General features: G+C 37.8%; 2 protein-coding genes across 3 annotated transcripts in view; one reads left to right on the plus strand and one right to left on the minus strand.

Moving 5' to 3' along the window:
- The window catches only part of trpc4apa (transient receptor potential cation channel, subfamily C, member 4 associated protein a), a 17,965-nt gene extending 15,361 nt beyond the window's left edge, over window positions 1-2,604 (plus strand). The window contains exon 19 of the mRNA XM_081358359.1: window positions 767-2,604. Within this exon, the coding sequence (XP_081214485.1) occupies window positions 767-904 (138 nt within the window). The 3' untranslated portion in view covers window positions 905-2,604. The remainder of the gene's footprint in view (window positions 1-766) is intronic.
- On the minus strand, window positions 1,705-21,233 carry myh7ba (myosin, heavy chain 7B, cardiac muscle, beta a). Of its 2 annotated transcripts, XM_081358358.1 has the most exons (43): window positions 21,103-21,233; window positions 20,619-20,768; window positions 20,257-20,360; window positions 19,188-19,331; window positions 17,946-18,102; window positions 17,775-17,802; window positions 17,462-17,558; window positions 16,699-16,719; window positions 16,525-16,617; window positions 16,267-16,330; window positions 16,070-16,168; window positions 15,883-15,986; window positions 15,656-15,794; window positions 15,453-15,571; window positions 15,037-15,186; window positions 14,776-14,946; window positions 14,480-14,659; window positions 14,021-14,153; window positions 13,854-13,930; window positions 13,386-13,473; window positions 13,089-13,206; window positions 12,848-12,971; window positions 12,581-12,717; window positions 10,213-10,468; window positions 9,691-9,933; window positions 9,425-9,601; window positions 9,197-9,342; window positions 9,033-9,123; window positions 8,561-8,950; window positions 7,366-7,492; window positions 7,130-7,248; window positions 6,834-7,030; window positions 6,403-6,752; window positions 6,167-6,291; window positions 5,534-5,649; window positions 5,221-5,413; window positions 4,840-5,043; window positions 4,616-4,741; window positions 4,359-4,529; window positions 4,153-4,257; window positions 3,947-4,042; window positions 3,714-3,860; window positions 1,705-3,601 (listed from the first exon to the last, which is right to left on the minus strand). In XM_081358358.1, the coding sequence occupies exons 2-43, from the start codon at window positions 20,716-20,718 to the stop codon at window positions 3,590-3,592; spliced, it is 5,838 nt and encodes a 1,945-aa protein (XP_081214484.1). In that variant the 5' UTR covers window positions 20,719-20,768; window positions 21,103-21,233; the 3' UTR covers window positions 1,705-3,589. The 2 variants fall into 2 exon arrangements, with proteins under 2 accessions (XP_081214484.1, XP_081214483.1); XM_081358357.1 differs by lacking the exons at window positions 17,462-17,558; window positions 17,946-18,102; window positions 19,188-19,331; ... (1 more) ...; window positions 20,619-20,768; window positions 21,103-21,233.
- Between the last annotated feature and the right edge of the window lie 443 nt (window positions 21,234-21,676).

Here is a 21,676-nt window from a genome sequence, read left to right on the forward strand (position 1 = left end):
AAATGAAATGGAAAAATCAAATATTATTTGATTGGCAAATAATATGGCAAATATTGTCCCTTAATGGAAAGATGTGACTGCAGTCGTGGAAGAGTACAGCACGCTAAAAAATTGAAGAACTAAGGAAAAGGGATAGGCCTATGTAGAATTGCACAAGTGCTACTGCTAAAGAGTGCAATGTTAATACAAGTGCAATGTTAGCTTAATTTTAATTTCTCATAAGCTTAATCGAATTGGCCTAGAGAGAATAATTATGACATTTTCTGTCTAAAGACTACATATAAAATAGTTACCAAAATTAAAGTAACTGCAGTTTGACTAAAAGTAATGACTAAAAGTTGACAAAAAATGCAAACACATTTCGTCAACTAAAACTATGAAAGGCAGAATGACTCAAATGTGACTGACCAATAAGCATTTTCGTCTGAAGATGAAGAGTAAGACTAAATCAAAAATGGCTGCCAAAATTAACATTGGCCTACACACGTGCACGCTACAACGCTGCCACGTATGTATTAAATATGACTGATAATTCAAATAAAATGTTTTATTTAATTCAAATAGTCTACTTGTACATAATTATTTTTTAGGGTTTAAAATGTATACAGATTTGACATTTTCCCCTCATACTTCTGTCGGAATTGGTACGAAGTTGGCATTGAATTTCATTTGAAATGGTATTAAAAAGGTCTTAAAAAGCCTTGAATTTAAGTTGGAGGATCCTGGGGGTACCCTGTTTAACCGTCAGTGTTCTCTTCTCTTACAGAGTTCCTGTATTCCCTTCAGTTACTGGAAGGAGACGGTTTCAGTACTGCTCGGAGAGGACAGGACTTCTCCCTGTGCCATTATCAGCTACATAGATGAGCCTTACATGGAGCTAGAGCGGGACCTTCTAGAGGATTGACTCTTCTGGGTGGGCTCGGGGAGGGATTTGCACGTTCAGCTCCGATTGGGTTCAGAGAGCATATAGAACAGCCTCCCGTCTCATCCGACTGCATGCTACGGCTCAGAGAGCTGTCCATTCTCTACTTGGTGCCCATGTTCCACTTCATCTCCAGCTCCTGGGTGCAAAGGAACGTCCCGTGAAGGATCGCCCACCCTGTCATTCATTCACTGGGAACGCAGTACCTGGACCGCTCAAGCCAGAGCCGAAACTCTGACCTGAAACTGTCTCGTTGTGTTTTGGTGCCGTTCTTTCGGTGAAATCGCATGGGGCCTTTTATACAGAATTACACAAAGAAGAAAATATTTAGGCTAAATGTCCGACTTGGATCATGAATCCGTATCCTCGACTGGGGGCGGTCGATGATCTAGTGATCGAAGAACTGTACAGCCAGCCTTTAAGGAGATTTTCCTCTGTAATTTAGGATGAAAAAAGCAAGAGAAGTGTTGGATTGTTGAACGGTGGCTTGGATGTTAGTTTGCCAAGCTGTCAGAAGGTTATTCTAACATTTAAGAGGTGAACGGCACTCGTGCTTAACTGATTGATGTCAAAATCTTTGTACAGTGTAGATGAATGAGAACTGAAATTGAATTTGGACAAGTCTTATTTATTTTCTCACATTTCTCTTGTAATTTTGCGCCCATGATGGGATCATAAATCTGTTTTCTTTTCATATTCTCCATTGCTTCTCTCCTTTCATTAGGTTTTATCAAGCACATATGAAATAAGAGATTTTCCGTTCTTGTATTTTAAATTTTTTTGTATAAATGAGTTTTTAATAGGTGTATCATTCCTTTTGTTTTATTTTTTCACAATGAAACACTTCATATCTTGTGGGCACGGAAGGTGTTAAACTATGCAGGTTCACTCACTCCATGGTCGTAAATATCCAGCTAGCCTTGATCTCCATGCTGCCATCTGTCGTTTGTTCCGTAGCAAACCACTAAATCACCATCTTCTAACTTTACAGGCCTCAGCCGTTGACAATCTGTGTTGCGCTCAAACGTGCGGCTCCGGCTTGGTGGCCGGGAACCTGCGAAGGTGCTGCTTTGTGCTGGATGTGGTAGCTGAACTAGACTAGAAGCGCTAAACTAGAAACTTCCAATCAACTACCTCGTTTCATTAGTGTTGTTTTCTAACCCACTCCTATAGTTTAAGCATGCTGTGGCTTATATTCTGTTCCACTTAATTTCACTGTGTATGCAGAAGTTCCTGTGTATAAATGTGTTTCACAACAATTGCTTTGCTTTTACCTGTGGATGTTCGCACGTTCTCGTGTGGTTTTTTTTTTCTTTTCTTTAAATCGCTTCCATATACTGTCACGGTGCTTTGCATTGGTAAAACACAATTTCATACCATTCGTATAAATCGGGTTGAATGCAACAGAGTTTTTGGTCACTTCCTTTGACACCAGGAATGTGTAGTTGTAATAATAGCAGTTGTGTGAATGTGCTTTTTCTGATTTGAATGATTGCTACATAATCACAAAGGATCTGAATGTCTCTTCTTTATCCACAGGCCTTGGTTCATGTCTCGCATGGGTTGGGTTTGATTTTTAAATGACATTTTCTTGCGTAGCTCTGTCTGGATGAATTTAGTCATAAGTGATAACCATGTCAAGCCCAGTAAACTTAATGCTTTAAATAAACCTGAATTCATTATCCTGCCTCTGACAGTTCAACTTAGATGAGCTTTACTTTTTTGTGCTTTTTATTATCAATGGTTGCAGTAAATTTGTGGGAATCTATAACAGTTTGAATATAAATCATGTTGCCTCTATTTTGCCTGTTTTTCTTTTAATATAACAGCACAATTCAAAGACTGTCTTTGAAATGAAAAATGTACAACTAAAACAACTTCAAATTGAAAAATGTTTGTTATATTAACTATTATTGCCATTCAAGCCTCTTTCTTTTTCATATAACAATAGTCCAAACAAAAAAATGTTTTGAAACCCAGTCTAAAAGGAAACCATTTTATATATATTTGCGCGCTATTGCTTTAATCTGTTTTCATTAACTCGGATTTTTAAAGGTGTGTTTAGTCTACTTTATAAATTAGAATGAATACTTTTTAATTAGGAGTACTTTTTTAATTAAATAAAAAAAGTTAAAATATTAATTTTTAAAACAACTTACACGAAGACTGCAAGACGCCATCATACCGAACGCAACGCTACTCGCTTTACCGCATACAATCGTGGAATAAATATATGTGTTGCTGACTCTAGTAGCGCATTTCTAGTGGTACCAGTTACTTGAAATGTATTGCGTTTGTGTTCCACGACGCTAGTTGTCAACTACTCCACGACCACCGCCATTTTGACCAGAGCAACAGGAAAGACTGCGAGCACCTGTAAGTTATTGTAAACACTTTTGTTTACATTGTGGTATAGTCATACACTTATCCTTTTTTTTTTTTTTTTTGCAAAATACCTTGAACATCCTGAAGAGGGTTTTAGAGAGAACTTTTTTCTTAGTTTAAAGTCAGAGTTGTCATGAAATTGCAGTATACATTGGTATAAATGAGGACAACAATACACATTTCTATGGTCTACATAAACATAAACACACTTCTTTGCTCATAGCTTCTGGCACACAAAACTGTTGCAATGGGCCGTGTTCATGGTAGAGAGGGGCTTCCTCTTCACTCTGCAAGCTGAAATGGGTTTAAACAAAGATGATTATTCTAAATGTATTCAGTACAGCCTTAATGGGGAAAAAATTAGCCAATATGTTGAAATGCAATATTCAAGACTTGAGCTACATGCCTTAGGACTAGCCTTGCTACCCGAGTCTCTGGTGCGGGTACGTAGTTTATTCACTTGAGACTCTGCAGTCTCGGCTCGTTCCTCAGCATCATCCAGCTCATGTTGGATCTTCTTGTACTTGGTCAAGTTGGTATTAGCTTGCTCCTCCTACAATACAATCAGCAGGAACCATCAGTGATGTTGTTTTAAGTATACATGAGATGTGGCACATTAAGGTTTATTTGTAGACTCACCGCTTCCTCTGCTTGTCTCTTGTAGGTCTTAACTTTGGCCTGTAGCTTGTCTATGAGTTCCTGAAGGCGAGCCACGTTCTTCCTGTCCTCCTCAGTCTGTAGAAACAGCAGGTGGTGCCACAGGCTTTATTCTTTCAGGCTCAGTGCAACTCAAGCTATTGTACTAACTAAATTTAATTTGTGAATCTGTCTCATGGAGTTTGTACCTGATAGGTGAGCTCCTTGATCCTTCGCTCATATTTGCGGACTCCCTTCTGGAATTCGTTGCTTTTTTTCTGCTCAGATTCCAGTTCATTCTCCAGGTCTCTCGCCTTGAGGAAAGTTTGTTTTATCATTTTTATAAGGTGCAGGACATCATCGATGTCATTCAGGTTTGAATTATTTTATAGATGGCAAAAGTCATCATGCATACCTTGCTTTCCAGTTTTTGAATTTGCTTCTTGCCTCCTTTTAGAGCGATCTGCTCAGCCTCATCCAGGCGCATCTGCAGATCTTTGATGGTCTGCTCCATGTTCTTCTTCATACGTTCCAGGTGAGCGCTGGTGTCCTGCTCTTTCTTGAGCTCTTCCGCCATCATGGCAGCCTGCTCATTGGAAGTTTCATATTAAATTTCCTGTACAATACACAACAATTTCACCCAAAAAAATCCTCTCTATGCAAACTCCTCACATCAGTGATGGCCTTTTTGGCTTTCTCTTCTGCATTTCGGCCCTCCTGCACAGCATCATCCATCTCATTAGACAACGTGGAGAGATCACTCTCCAACTTTTTCTTTTGATTGAGCAGTGATGTGTTCTGGGGAGGCAGAAAGAATTAAATGCCTAGGTATTATTTGTTGTGTCTGCTAGGAAGAGTTGCCTTCTGCAAACCTTGGTGGTAAATCTGGCCATTACCTGGGCATGCAGTAGGTTGACTCTCTCTGTGGTTTCCACGAGCTCAAACTCTGCCAGTTTGCGAGCACGATCGTTCTGCTCCAGCTGGCTTCTCAGTTCTTCCACCTCAGCTGTCAGGAGGTTGTTCCTGCGTTCAGTAATGGCACCCTGTTCCTTCAGTTCTTCATTTTGGTGAATAGTCTCATCCAGCTCAATCTGAAGGTCCTTTTCATTTAAAAGATGGATTTCATGTTATTTAGGCTTCAGTAGGTGACTTTTTGTTTAGATCATTTTGTATATATATCATGGTATTAAAATAATCCCAAACTGTTTTTATTTCCCACATTAATGATGCAAAAGTTGAAATATGTTTGTTTTAACAGAAGCGACATTTGGATTTACCTTAACCTGTGTCTGCAGGTTACGGACCATTTTTTGGGACTCAGTGGCCAAGCGATTTGCATGGTTCAGCTGAACCTCCATTTCATTCAGGTCACCCTCCATCTTCTTCTTTACCCTGATGGCTTCATTACGGGATTTTGTTTCTGCATCCAGGGTGGCTTGCATGGACTCTATGGTACGCTGATGGTTACGCCTAGTAAAGGTGAGTAAATAAGTTAGGAAGCCTTGTGGTTTAAACAATAGTGGTCGTATAATGGAATGGAGTAAATGGAAAATAATGGTTCAATAATCAGTCTTCCTCACTAGTTCTCACCGAAGATTGTCAATTTCCTCATCTTTCTCAGCTAGCTTCCTGTCAATGTCTGCTTTGATCATGTTGAACTCCAGCTGTATACGCAGAGTCTTACTCTCCTCATGCTCCAGAGTGCCCTGATACAAAAATAAGGTAAGAGAATTTAAGAGAATGAGAGTCCAAGTACCTTCAAGTCCGTTTTGGTGTGATATTATTCTATATAGGCCAGTTTTAAAAACCTCAGCTGCACCTGTCAAGTTATAAATTTTTTATTTTCAGAGATTTCCTTTATCAATATGTCATTCTTATCTAAAGTAAGTATTCCAGTTTTTACTTGAATCAAACTGTCTTTTCTCTTTAATGCATACATACACTATATAATGTAACCTTATCTAAAAAAAGACCCACTAAACATTTTTTTTCTTTCTGTTCAAGTAAATGTTCAAGTAAACAAGGTCTTTCTTTCTGTAAATGCTTAGCAAACTGGAAATTTCCCACTACCTTTGTTTAAAATGTCACAATAATGATCATTGAAAATATTTACATTGATGGCTTAATGTTTGTTATTCACAATTTTAAGCGAATACTAAAAATTGACTCTGGATTTCATTTCTGGTTCTCAGCTACAAAAATTTAAGAGACAAAAAACAGTACTTCAGCTTCCTCCAGTGCTGCTTGAATTTCAGTCTTCTCCATGTCCAAGCCCTTCTTGATCTTCTCAAGCTCATGAATGGTCTTGCCCCCCTGGCTTATTTGGTCATGCAGGTCAGAAATCTCTTCTGTTAGAAACATGATGGTATTGATAAAAACACATTTTGTGACTGACAATGTATGTTAATTTGACGTCACAGTATTTTCTCCATTCATAATCCTTGAAGTTCAAAGCATACCCTGTAGATTTTTATTCTCCCGTTTGATGCTCTCCAGATGGTCCAGAGCCTCTTCATAAGAGTTTTTGAGTTTAAATAGCTCGGTGCTCAGATTACGAGACTCTTTCTGTGAAGATTCCAGCTCAGACTGGCACTCCTCGTACTTCTGCCTCCATTCTGACAGAATCTTGTCAAATTGCCTCTGCTTCTTGTCCAGGGCAGCAGCGGCTGCATTAGAGCGCTCCAGATCTACTACAAGATCCTCAATCTCTGACTGAAGCCGATGTTTGGTCTTTTCTAGAGAGGAGCACTTGGCGTTTGTTGCCTCGACTTGTTCCTCAGCCTCTTGGAGGCGGGTGGCCAACTTCTTCCTGTCAAGTTTAGGAATTTAATGATTCAGTTTTAGATTGAATGAAGCCAGTCATTATTGTACTTCTACTCCACACACTCACTTTGCTTCTTCAAGTTCCTCTGTCTTCTGAATGGCGTCTGTCTCATACTTGGTCCTCCATTGGGCGACCTCGGCGTTAGCCTTGGACAGTGCACGCTGCAGCTCAGATTTGCCCTCTTGCTCTTCATCATACTGCTCCCTCAGCAGATCACAGTCATGCCTGGATGATTGCAAGGCATGAGCCAAGGAATTCTTTGACTGAAAGGAGCAGATGCCAAAGACAAGTAAAATTACAAATTTGTTCCACATTAAAGCCAAAACATGTTAAGCAGTGAGGGGGAAAATGGTTTCTCTTACTTTGGCTTCTTCATCTAACTGTTTCTTGAGCTCCTCTATGTTTTGGCTAAGGGAATTCTTGGTACGCTGTAGTTGAGACACCAGAGCTTCACGCTCCTCCAGCTTTCTGCGCTGTTCACCTGTATTATGTAAAAAATATGTAGGTTCAGAGTTAGTAGGGATATTAAATGTCTCAAAATCGGTGCATAGATTTCTGAGTGGTTCTTGTTAAGGTTGAATTTGTTCAGTAGGTATACCGCTTTCAGCCTGAGCGCGGGCTCGCTGCGTGTTGGTGTCACTGAGCTGTCTTTGGAGCTCCTCCACTTTGGCTTTTGACTCATTCATCTGATCCTCGTAGAGGCGACACATTTTCTCACTGGTAGCCTGCAATATTTTTATGTGATGAAATAACATAATAAATTGTTTTCAATACATTGTCTCTTACATATATGTATATGATTGAAAATATATGAAAAATACATGTGTAAATAAAATAAATATGCACACACATGCCACATACATATTATTTATTATATGTTTCCTGTCAGATGAATATTCCTTTATTTATTCCTTTATTTGCGTATCTTTACCAACACGTTGTTTTATGGAAAACAACTCAGTAATGATACTGACACAAAACTTTCTTCATATTTTTATTGAAAATAATGATGAGTGAGTGAGTCAAGTTTTTACTCAGTTCAGTTAATTTTATTAAGGCTGTCTGGTTATTTTATGATGCGCAGATGTCGTGTGTATATGGACTACGGTCACAGGATATTGTTCTTTTGACTGTGGCTAAAGTTCAGTCTGAAATGGGTAAAAAGTTTTCTGCACCATTTTTTTGGGGGGAAAAAATTGTAATCAATTAACCTTAAAGTTTTGTATTACCCTTAGTAAATTGAAGTGACTGTTAAATATAAGGTTTAACTGACTGGTAATTATAATATATAATAATATATTATTTATGTTATATATAGGCATATAATTAAATTTTACAATAAGGTTAAATTTGTTAACATTAGTTAAAGCATTAGGTATCATGAACAAAGAATGTACAACAGTTTTCACAGAATTTATTAATCTAGGTTCATGTTAATTCATAGATATACTATTTTTTGCTAATTCGTGTTTGTTAATAATAGATTCACTGATGTTAATTCATAGAGCTTGAATTGTAAAAATATTTGATATTTAAAAATTAACATCAAGCTACATTAATAAATGCTGTAAATTACTGTTCATTGTAAATAAATGATACCTAATACGTATTTCAACTTTATTAATAAAATAAAATAATAATAGTATATAAAAAAATCAGAGCATGTAAAATTCACCCAACGAATTTAAACCTGAGCTCGAACTGAAATCAGCCCTTGATTTTTCAGTGTTAAAGTCAATGCTAAATTAATGCTAGTTAAATTAGATCAGAATGTGATGCATCATATTTTCCACCTTGCTCTTTGCCAGCTGCTCTAAATTTGAGGTGAGGTCATCCGCCTCCATCTTGGCCTCACTCCTCTCCTTCTCCAACTTCTGTTTGACTCGTTGAAGGCTGTCAATTTGCTCACTCAGTTCAGCCACGCTGTCTGCATGCTTTTTGCGCAGTGCAGCAGTCATAGCCTCGTGGCGCAATATGGCCTCCTCAAGGTCACGGCGCAGCTTTAGAAAGTCTGCCTCCCGTTTTTTATTCATCTCAATTTGGGCTGACGTGGCACCTCCGGCTTCCTCGAGAAGCTCGCTGAGCTCTTCAAGCTCTTTGGATGCATCGCCTCGCTGTTTCTCCGTCTTCGCTCGGGTGGAACGCTCTGCTTCCAGTTCCTCTTCAAGCTCCTCGATACGAGCCTTGAGCACAATGAAAGAACGAATGAAAATATATTCTGACTGAGACATCAATTTGAAGATTAAATGGTCTAGTTTGATTTACTTGCAATTCCTTGATCTTTTTTTGAAGCTGGATGATTAATGCTTGCTCATCTTCGATTTTCGAACTGATCTGGTTCATTTCAAAATCTTTCCTACAAAAAATCCCCACAAATTAAGAACAGAAATGGTTTTATTTTACAGCATCTTGTCATATGATAATCTTACTTCTTTAGCTTTTCCTCTAATTGCTGCTTGTCATTTTCGAGGTCCATGACAGACTCCATTGACAGCTTCAGATCACCCTCCAGCTTGCGTTTGGCCCGTTCCAGGTCCATTCGCAATTTCTTCTCTTGTTCCAAGGATCCCTCCAACTAAAACAAGGGATTATATTGCATTACTGATTCCTGACTTATTCTAGATCTGTTCTAACATTTATCCAACATATGAACGTACATCATCTACTTGCTGCTCTAACTTGGCTTTGGCCTTAGTCAGAGTGTTGACTTTGTCTTCCTCCATCTGCAAGTCATCCAACGTCTGCTGGTGACTCTCCTGTAAGGCCTTCTTCTCTTTGGTAAGCTTCAGAATAGTTTCATCCAAAGCTGCCATCTCTTCTATCAGATTCTTCACCTATGAAGAGGTATTTTGATTAGTTTAACAGACTTCACGGTGACGCGACAACAGAGCTTGAGGTTCATTTTTCTTCAAAATGGCCTAACCTTGTTTTCAGTGGCATGCTTCTCCTTCTCCAGCTTGGCCAAGGTTATCTCCAGATCATCCATGTCCTTTTTCAGCTCAGCACACTCATCCTCTAGCTTGCGTTTTTTTGCAAGAACGGTAGCGTTCATCTCCTCTTCGTCTTCCAGGCGTTCAGTCATCTCCTTCACTCTGGCTTCAAGATGAATCTTGGTTTTGATGAGCAGGTCACAGCGGTCCTCAGCATCTGCCAGGTTATCCTGCTCCTGTAGAGCGATTTAAAAAAGTAAATTCAAGCATTTTAACACCTGAATATGTACAATTCATTTCACAATTTATTGGGTATCAGCATTAAAACTCTGTACAATTGTAGATCTTTTACATCATCTTCTTTCCCTAAAACCTAAATAGATCATGTTAAAATTATTGACTTGGAGAAGAAAGGTAATTTTATACTTCTATGGCCACTGTAGCTCATTTTGTGGTGTTTATGAGCAAACAGTGTTTGCCACTCGAACTGCAAACTGATATTGTATGAGACTTACTGCCTGAAGTTGCAGGGAAAGGTCATTCTTCTCTTGGATCAGGCTGACCTGTTTCTCTTCCAGCTCTTTACGTTTGGACTCTGATTTCTCTAGTGCCTCCTTTAGCTTCAGGAACTCCTCTTTTAGAGCGGCCAGCTCTTTTTCTGTGGCTGCGCTCCTCAGCAGGGGCTTGATTTTGAAAAAAAGTTTCATCCACGGCCAGTTCTTCACAGTGTTGAAGGCCCGTATATTCCATTGGATGATCATCAGAGCCTCCCTAATGACAAAAGGCAGGTATAATCATTCTCTTTAAGGCACGTCAGTCTACTTGGTGGCCATCTTTGTGATACAAGTACAGCTCCTTTATAGTTAAATTGGGGGGCGATTGAAAACTGTTGGAATTAAGTTTTATAATTTTGTTTCTTTAAATCAAATTATGCTAAAATACTCTATTTTTCAAGCTGGTCCAGTTACATTATGTAATTGGCTTCCATTCCTTCAGCCACCATTTTGAACTCGACTATTTTAGGTTTTACTGTCTCTAGTCCAATTCTTTTTCTTTTCTTTTTTTTTTTTTTTTTACAATACAATTAGTTTTTGTTTTACAGTTGCCGTTTTTGTCTCATTTATTGTAACAAGTATTTCTGCAGTCTTATAATTCATCTATATTTAAACTATAAAAACACTGTATAAACTACATGAACAAACTATTGATACATCATGGCCAGTGTTATTTTAGTATTATTTATATACTTGTATTGTATTTATTAATATATTTCACTTTTTAATTGTCATTACATTTTAGAATGTATTTTATGTTTGTTTTTTTAACTTCAGTTAGTTGACGAGGCAACATTTCTAATTTTAAATATTTATATTTCATTTTATTTGAGCTTTATTTCAGTTGGTGAAAACACTTTTTAATACTTTTAGTTAACAATATCAACACTGATCATGAGAAGACTGTCACCCCCATATGACCCACTGGCTTATGTCCATGAATGCATGAAATGAGGCTCATTTTAGTAAGTCTATTACTGGGGCGACTTTCAGATGTCATGCACTTACTGTCACAGTTCTGCTGTTACTACTTTGGAGATGACGGCATAGTATTCGGTCTGATCAAATAGCTGCCGTGCATCTGTGCCCCAGGCCACCCAAAAGGTGAAGTGCCTAATATTTATTTAGAAACCGAGGCCTTCTGTTGGACCAGCGGCTTTAATCCTTTGCCAGTCTGCAGATATGCTTTCAATGTGGTCCTTTAGAGGCACAGGCGCCTTGGCAAAACAGATCTTTGAGAAGGGAGCTGGCCTGTATTTTTAGTGGGGAGTGGGGTGAGCAGCTGTCATGTGACCCACTGAGCCTATAAGCTTTAAGGACACTGTCTGCATTGTCTAATAAAGGGAAAGGGTGGAGGTCATGGATATGGACATGGAAAACCTTACATGTTTCACAGAGAGTGTCGGAGCGTATGAAGGGTCTCGGCCACACATGCACATGGACAAATGCATATCTGAAGACACACGCCTCACACACTCCATCCACATGGCCCCAAAATACCTCTCATATGTTAAGGGTTGAGAGGTATCATGTGACAACAGCTTGTTGCTATCTTTATTAGGAGTGAACCTGTTGGATATCAGTATAGTTTTGTGAATATTTGTGTAGAGCGGCATCATTTCAGAGTTAGAAAATGGAGAATATAAGAGCATGGAAGCCATTTTCTCTATACTAGTGGATTGAAAGCAGGTAAGAGCTGTTAGCAGGGTAAAGCTGCGGTCACATTTACTTTGGTTCTGTGCATTTTCGAGGTCACAATCATCTGTATTAATCTGCACGATCAGGAATTTTGCCTTGCAGATGCTGCATCAGGTTCATAGTGGTCACCCGAATTCACAGCATTGCGACTTCTCTGTGAGCTGGGCTTCAAAAATCACTACACTCTTAAAAAAGAACAATAGACATTTTTGCCTGTGAAATTTTGCTAATGTGACCGCACTTTAAAGCTGAATATGTAACCTTCATATTTTACTTCATATTTTATATTCAGAAAAATCTCTAAATCTATTTACAATGGCCCCAAAATATATTTTGCCACTTAAACCACACTTAACATCTACAAACAAATGATGATAGAGTTTTTCTTAGTACTACTTTCTTTACTTTACTTTACTGGGGTCAAAGGGATGGATTTGATAACTTTTGATAATCAGAAAATGTTTAATTAAATTGTCAAACTAGAGACTTTTTTTTGGTGCAATATCTTTCTTTAAAATGTTATCTAATACAATGACTTTCATTCATTTTTGAGTGTGACTTAAATGTCCAAATATGTTCAGGGGCATCCATTTTAATGTTAGTAGCAATTTTGCATGGAATCGCGTATTACTTCCTCTCCATCATGTTCTTCAGCTCCATCCTCATGATCTTGCCACGGCTGGCGGCCTGCAGCAGAGTGAGAACTTTAGCCAGACGCTCGTCCCTCATCTCCTCTAGGTGTCCCAGCAGACCGGCCTTAAAGAACACCTGTAATGCAGAGACACAGACTGTTGATTTAGACAATTTTGTCTTCTGTTCAGAGTAGCGCCTCTGATTGATGTCCCATTGCTTGAGGCTCAAAGCAACAAACAGTCTTACTATCTGAAGTCTGACTTGCCTTAGTATGCCCAAATCTATATTGATTATGGTCAATTTCCAGTGAAGCCAGAAGTTTCTCTGCAGCCTTCCTGCTGTCCACAAACTTGTCATCAGGGATAGCGTGAGGATTCAGAATGCGATACCTTTGAAATGGAGGAATTTACACATCCTTATTGTTTATGCCATATGGATTATATAGTAATGTATAGTGCCTTTATGTATTTATGAACAGAAAGTGTGTAAACAGTAGCTCATCTTACCGTTGTTTGAATTCGGCATAAATAATTCTGTTAGGAAATCCCTTCCTGCAAATACGAATGCCCTCCAGCACTCCATTACAGCGCAACTGGTGCAACACCAGGAAAGCGTCCATAATTCCTGCAAATAAGACGAAAATGTTTTAGTTAGATGTTTGTGCTGAGGTTTTGCAGCTTGGATAGTTGTTCAGACCATTGTTTTAGTGTAACATAAAGCTGTGATTTTGATTGATGCTCAGAAATAGTGATTTTCATGAAAACCCTGTTGGTTTGGATGTGTTGAAGTGCTCAGTGCAGCACCTGGTGTTTTGGTCTCATTGGGGATGATGCAGCGCACAAAATGGGGCTGAGTGCTCCGCAAGTTTGTCATCAACTTGTTGAGATTCTCCTGTAGGTGAGAAGCAATCAAGGGACACACTCCTGTAAGTCATATTGTACAGCAGTGTTTCCACATTTTACACTGCTAAAAGCACATGCATTCAACAAATGCAAAGGTGTCGTTCTCCTCAAAACAACATTGTTAAGTGTGTTTCTAGACTTACCTTGAGTTGTTGATGTTCTTTGTGGGAACAGACAGAACAGGAGCCAGCACAGACTTAAAGTGATGTTCATGTGTCATTTCTCTAAACATCACTGCAAGTCTTAACTGCCTCCCTCTTAGTACTGACGAGTTTTGATTTTTTGTTTTAATGACAGTGAATAATTATTTCTGTTTAATATCAGTTTCTACCTAGCGCAAGAAGCAGAAAAGTCTTGTTAAATTCCCACCTTGTGTAGCTGTGACACTGTCTGGAAGGAAGCAGCCTTTTTCCTCTTTTCTTTGCCCCCTGTTTTTGCGTCAGACGCTAAAAGGAAAAAGGTTAATTTAGAATAAGTATTCTATGGTTTAGAAAAGAATTGTGGTATATTTCAGACAGAATGTGTGGTTTATTTACCTGAGTCAGAGCTAACATAATTATCATAGAGACAAGCCAGAAGCTTGTTGGCTGATTTCTGGAAACAGACTACCACTGTTTCATTCAGGGGGTCTTTGTTTTTGTCTAACCAACCAATAATATTGTATGGCACCTGAAATTCAGATAAAACTCTTTTTAAGTAATATTCAGTATCTTTTTTCAGCAGGGTTACTTAAAAACAGCTTAAACCAGCCTAAACTGGTTCTGCATCCTAGCCTTGCTGATTTGCATTTTTTTTAAAGAGCACTTTTCAGCTTGCCAGGCTGGAAGACCAGCTTAAACCTGCTAAAGCCAGCAAACTGACAGGTTTAAGTTGTTTTTCAGCAGATAAAGTACCAAAAATAATCTAAAATACATAATATACTTTTAATATCAGGTGCTACCTAAGAAACCTTTAAATTTAGTCTAGTTCAAGCTCTGTTATTGGTACAAACTCACCACTCCTGCGTAGTGACCCAGCTCAAAATGAGCCTCATACTTTCTCTTCTTGTCAGGCCTTGGCTTTTGGAAATTGGCAGATTTGCCAAGGTGATTGTCAAACAGCTTAGCCTTGAAGCTGTTGTCGGAAGCTTTAGGGAACATGCACTCCTCTTCAAGGATGGACATAATTCCTAAGGGCTAACAAAGAGAAAAAAGCTCAGAAGGGTGTAATAATATTCTTGGTACATTCTGTAATAAAAATTATTTGCTATTATATTCCTATCGTGTTTCAAAAGCAAAAAGAAAAAAAAAACCTTTTCAATGAGGTCAATGCAGGCTTGGAGGTCAAGCCCAAAGTCGATAAAGGTCCACTCGATGCCCTCCCTTTTGTACTCCTCTTGTTCCAGGATGAACATGTGGTGGTTGAAAAACTGTTGCAGTTTCTCATTGGTGAAGTTGATGCAGAGCTGCTCGAAGCTGTTGAGCTGTTGAGAGAATCCACATGACAGATGCACAAGTGTGAATGCCGGCGGAAATCTAGATAAGTGCGGTGTGGAATTTCGAGAGTCACTCACCTCAAAGATCTCAAAGCCGGCGATGTCCAGCACTCCGATAAAGAACTGCCGTGGCAGAGCGGTGTAGAGCGTCCTATTTATACGTCCCACCAACCACTTGAACATGCGGTCATAAGTGGCTTTGGCCAGAGCTCCCAAGGCATAGTTAACCTGGTGGAGCCACACAATGTGTGTGGAGCACATTGAGACCACAGCTGTCACTTACATGGATTGCAACAGTTGCCTGGATACCAGGCTGATTTCTCAGGCTTATTTATTCCTTGTATCTCAATAGATCAACAGTAAATGTCAGTGGTTTCGACATGCATTAATATTGACAGCAAATAATCATTATTATTCCCCCCAAATTAGTATTTTTTTTCTTTCTGTAACTATAGACACACATCCATAGACAGGATTTTGAGAACACTTCTCACCTGTTCGACATTCTGTCCTTTAACCACATACTCGTTGCCCACCTTCACTCTAGGGTGCAGAAGACCCTTCATGAGGTCTGCTGAGCTAACACCCATCAGGTAGGAGGCCTTATCAGCACCTGGAAAGATCATTTCATTTAAGTTTTGGACCATATTTAAGGCATACTTGTAATTGACGAGTCAGGTTATGGATTTACACTCACTTTCAGTGCCATCGGTCTCTGCCTGCTCCTCCCGCTGCTTCTGTTTGAATTTCATGTTCCCGAAGTGCATGATGGCGCCTACTATTTTATAGCAGCCGTACTTTTCTTCTGGAGTAAAGCCAAGGATGTCCATGGCATGCTGGATGAAAAAGAGAATGATTTTGCAGGCTATTTTTTTTCTTTCATTTGGTCTTTGTAGGTGATAAAATACATTTTTCACAGCTTACATCAGTAGCCATAAGTTCCTGCCCATCATCCATGCTCTCCACTGTTGTCACTCCTTGGGAGCAAAAATGGTAGTCATAGGGATTTGAAGAGACCAGAAGCATGTCTGAAATCCACAAGGAAAGAATGAATGAAGGATTTTCTTGAGTAATAGGTCAATAAAATACACAATTATAGCATTAATCATACCAAGAAGTTCAGGCTTCTTTTGTGACATGATCTGGTAGAAGATGTGGTAACTTCTCTCTCCAGGCTGCTGAAATATAACTCTGGATTTTTCCAGTAGATCTATACAAATAATTTGAAAAAAATCACTGCACTGTCAGGTTTTACATTTTGGAATGACATGAACTAGAAGAGCATCATTCTTTGAACAATTTACTTACACAAGTCAATGTCAGCAGAAGCCAGTTTCCCTGTTGGTCCGAAATGGATCCTGATGAACTTACCCTAGAGCAAGAATTCAGAGCAAGAATGTAAATGAATTTGCACATTATGTATTATCTTATGACGCATATGGTTGAACACTATGATAATATGCAGTCATTTTAATTTTACAGTATGGTAAAATCAGTCTTTTTGTGTATGTGAGAGGAGCAGGCTTAAGAACTACAACATTGGTCTATATAGTGTCAGATACTCACAAAACGGGACGAGTTGTCGTTCCTCAGTGTCTTGGCATTTCCAAAAGCCTCCATTGCAGGATTAGCTTCAATGATCTGGTCCTCTAAAGTACCCTGGGAGAAGTAGTTTTATAATTGATTGCTTAATTTGTTCCTGTTTATGCAGTATTTCTCCATGGATGAAGATATACTCACCCCTGTTTTAGTTGCAGGGGCCTTAAAAAAAACAGCAACAAAAAAGATTTTTGTTTTGTTAAACATACATATTTCTCAGCTTCTATTTTTATTATATTATTTTATTCTATATTAAATAGACTGATTGTTTAATATGAATGTCATAAAGTGCATGTAACATTTTTAAATTACCCATTGAAGTATTTAAGTTTTACTTAAAATGCTAATTCATAGACTATTATGGGTTATAAGAATTAAAAAACGGGGTAAAATCTTGTTAGCTCACATCAAATACAACAAAGTATTTAACTATGATAATCAGAAGAAAAAAAAAATCCGTGAATAATGGATTTTGAAATGGAGTGTAAAAACTGTAATCTAGGAAACAAAGATGTTGGGCCAGCTTGAAATGTTAATCACAAGTTTGTTTCACAGAAAAACTTCAAGAACAAGGAGGAAAAATGCAGGAGATGATGTGCTGAGGATAAGCTATTGAAAACACAGAGTCAGGTTAACCCCACAAAAAACATTTGGGGAAACTGGCAAAGACATATGCAAATGAAAGGGAGAGTCAAACCTCAGTCTAGATGTCCATTTACATTTATAGAAAAACAAGTTACAATACATAGAGCTAAAGTTACTGTAAAATTGTGCCAGACACCTAGATGAGGAACGACTTCAAAATGATAATGACAAACACTTGCCAGCATGAGAGGTAAAAAAAAAGCTGATTGAAAAAGAAGAGGGACATGATGTGAGGGAAACCGAGAGAGCGTTGTCTTACTCCTTTTTTAGTTGGTGCCTCACCCAGGGCCGCTACTATGGCAAAATACTGAATTACACGTTTCGTGTTTACCGTTTTGCCAGCACCAGATTCTCCGCTATGAGTATCAAGAAATGATTGAGTGACAAGACATTGAAAAAGAAAAAAAGAAATAAAAATACCATAGCAAAGAACATTAGAAAAAACAGTGCAACAAAAAAAAAAAAAGTAATTTGAAAAATTGTTCTAAGAATAATAAAAAAAATGTTTTACCAGACTGAAAATGTGTGTTAATGCAACAATACAGAATGTGTACAGATATGTCCAAACTTACGTGATTAGCATGGACTGATTATCCCGATCTGTGTAGGGAAACAATAACACAATTTTAGGTCATAAAGGGCTTTTCTCCATTGGATAAAGTATGTTAGGAGAAAATGATCCCTCCTGTAAGTTATAGTAGAGGACAGGGAAGAGACAAGCAATCCTTTAATTTAATACTTACTGCGCAACATGTCATTGTAGGCATTGTCAGCGATGGAATAGATGTGAGGTGGAGCCTCGGAGCGACGTTTGCCTTTGTAAGCAGCCACTACAAGGGACGTGTAGACGGGAAGCAATTTATATGGGTTCACGGTCACACAGAACAGTCCAGAGTACGTCTGCCATGAGAGGATTTGACAAGATTAATCTCAGGTATGGTATTTAGTCACGATAAATGACCAATTCTTTAGGCCAGGTGGATAGAGAGATGGAGCAGAGGGTTGAATTATAAGCCTGGACCTTAATTTTTTTTTTTTTTTTTGATGATGCTTACATTTGCAAAGCCAAAAAAAAATCATTATATAAAGAAAAATATACTTTTACAATTCAATTTTATTTAACACATTTTTATGTAAAAATGGCAGTGGTACATTAAGCGAAATTTTGGCTTCAGCTTTGTTAAAGTTAAATTAATATGTTTGTTTTTTTTAATCCAAAATAGTCATAACCAAATAATAATTGCCAAATGCCTTGAAGTTGGACCCCCTGGGGCTGAACACCCCTAACTTATACAAAATAAATAGCCTCAGAATAAAAACAGAGAAAAAAGGTAACTTTATTTCTCATAATGTGACTTTTTATATACAGCCCGATCTCAGAAAATGTAACTATTTTAAAAGATGGTGATTTTGTATGAATTTGTACGATTTGATTAGTACAGAAATATTTTTTTTAGGAAAGAAGGTCCACCCGTAAAACTAACCATCAGTGAGGCGAATGCATATTGAGTGAAAAAATGTGAATGAGATTGTACAAATTCGTATGAATTAGCCACCAATTCACCTTAATGTAAAATAGTTACAAACTGACTTTAGACTGTTGTTATATTTTACAATGTGACTTTATTTTTTATGCTAACTTCACTATTAATTTTTTCCATTTATACAGACTTCCATATTTTAGTTTTCCCATGTACACAATCTGTTTAAATGCACTTCAGGAAACCATAAACTGAGAAAACCCTAAGTTGACTTTATGAGATACTTTGAATATGGCTGTTATAAAGGACATGCCTGTAGGGAATTCACTTGTATTTGTCCCTTGGCAAAGGCAAGTGTTAAATTCATTACTGTGACTGTAAAGTTCTATGAATAGTGCCGCCCCTCTATGTTTAATGCCCCGGTCAGGTTATTTGTGGCATCAAAGATTAGTGAGAAAGGGCAGATCTTTTCTTTGCTTTGAGCTGTGATGTGATGGTACCAACATAGATCATCCAACTGCTGTAGCGCCTCCGCAGATTACAGAGCACCGAAGCTTCATTCAGGTGTGTGAGCATGGCCATGTCCTCTATCATGTCAAACTTCGGTGGGTTCATCTGTTGAATGTCATCGTCCTTGACAGTTAAGCACTACAGGATTCAGAGGGAATAAATACAGAGTAAGAAAAGGGTCATAACATGGTTTTAGATAACAAGGGACAGGAAAACCAACTTATTTATTAGGCCTATTCCTTTTTACATGGCTCTCTGAACATTTTAATTCTGATTGGCCAATGCCAATCGCACTGTCAAATATTTTAATATTTTTAAATGACCGCTAAACTAGATCAAAGTTCCTCATGCCAACATACCGGTGCTACTTTCATGTCTCTCGTATCACTCCGCTGACTTTAGCACACTTTAAAACAGTTAATGTCGCCATCTGGCGACTCAAAACGGGTTACTAGCCCACTACAGCTTATATAGCCTCAGAAAATACTCAAAACATTATCATTGTTTATATAGCCTGTGCTAAATATAAAACCTTTGAAAAATGGCGAGGTTTAGAAGAAAACCAAAACATTGATCGGAAGACCGTCGAACAGGTAATGCAAAGTGCTGGATGATGACTTGACATAAAGGACAAGGTACATTGATAAACATGGTTGTTAAGTAGTTCATTGTTTAAAAATTGCTAACTTGAATTGCAGGTTAAGCTAATAATAAAAATGATAATATAGCCCTATAATTAAATATCTTACGCAATGTTGGCCTTTTACATTGTAAAGGGCGGGTAGTCTATTTTCCTTAATTGTAAAATAATTTAAACTCAAAACAACATTTCATGTCTATGTAGGTAAATGGTGGAATAGTGCAGCAAGTCATTATCGCACAATAAAACATTAGCCTACAATTTCATTTAATTAATAGTTGCATTGATTCTACACCACTTAACTCAAAGCCCTATTAATGCAGCAAAGTTAATTTGTTTTGGCATATCTGCAAATCATTAAATTCAGATGTACTCATTTGATCGTTTTTACACGATAAATCGAATTCCATTAAAGAGTCTTACCTTTCCATCCTTCGTCTCTACGATGACTTTGTCACCATCAATCTCCCTGATTTCCACCTCAATGTACGCGTCCTTTTCATCTGGTATCCAAGCGCGTTTCTTTCCTGCGCACAAGGAAGTCTGTCAATATCCATGCGTCGAGAAAGTTTATCGTTGGTTTGTTTGCTATGAATCCATTATTCAATGCCAAATTTATTTCAATATGCCCTTTTCAACAGTAACAGTTTAAGAACCTAACATGCAATTACCAACACCTAAAAGCAGCCGCGTAAACCAGACGCCAAGTATTTCAAAGAGAATTGAAGTGTTCGTATCCGCTGTAAAACAATTGTTGAAGTCACTTGAAAATGTATTTCAAGTACCATCAAACGCCACAGTTTGCGCTGCCAGCAGCTCCAGGTTGGATTTGCGCAGAAACGGTGCAGCTTCTCCAAACTCCTTCATATCCAACAGTCTCGACATGATGATAAATCCACCGCTCCTTTACTCGCTGAAGAAAAAAATCCAGATACCTTAAAAAAAGACAAATATTTTTTGGTTACACTTACAATTCAATAATTAAGTAAAATTAAAAATATAGGCTATTATGTTAACAAAAAGTAAAATAGTAGCCTACAAACTTTAACATAGAGGGAATAATCACAAACAATTACATTTTAAATTAAATATATGTTCCAGGAGGTGTATTATGTAATAAAACTAAACATTTCATTACTGACACAAAATAAAAGTTTAAGTTTTAAGAGTCTGATTTGTTAGCATTTTATGATTCCTGTATTGTAGTATAAACAAATGATCAATTAAATGAAATGATTCAAAGTGTCCAGTCATAATCTGCTAACTGACCTTAACACGGACTGAACGGGTGGAGTGGCCAAACTCCTTTTATCATCTCCTCCAAGGTCATGGTCACAGAAATTATCATGTGTCACCTCCTCCACCGCCTATTGGTGCTTATACTGTGTGCCCAAACTGACACAAAAGGGCAAGCTGCATTTTTATCTTTACCCAAACCCAAGCTTAGTTATTTCTATGGCAGCATTGTAATGCAGACTAAGTGAGTGGAGGGCTCTGATTAGAAACTAATCAATAAGTTTTTTTTAAATTTACATTTTCATTTTGGATAATTATGTAGTTACAGAAGTGAAATTAAATTATATTTTTTCAGCTTTTAGACAGTAAAAACAGCAATCATTAGACTACAGCAATAAAAGCAATTAATATTTAATGACATAAAAAAATTATATTCGTTTTTTTTAGATATGCTGTTTTTAATGTTTTTAGCTGATATGTGTTTCATGTTTCTAACTTCAAAATGATTGCCTGTTATGTAAAATGATAAGTAATTTTTATAAGCAACTAGTTAGTTTCTTTTCCTGTGAACACCATCATTTCTATCTGTAGAAAACAATATCAATCA

Source organism: Scardinius erythrophthalmus, assembly GCF_964197995.2.
Source record: "Scardinius erythrophthalmus genome assembly, chromosome: 25".
NCBI lineage: Eukaryota > Metazoa > Chordata > Actinopteri > Cypriniformes > Leuciscidae > Scardinius > Scardinius erythrophthalmus.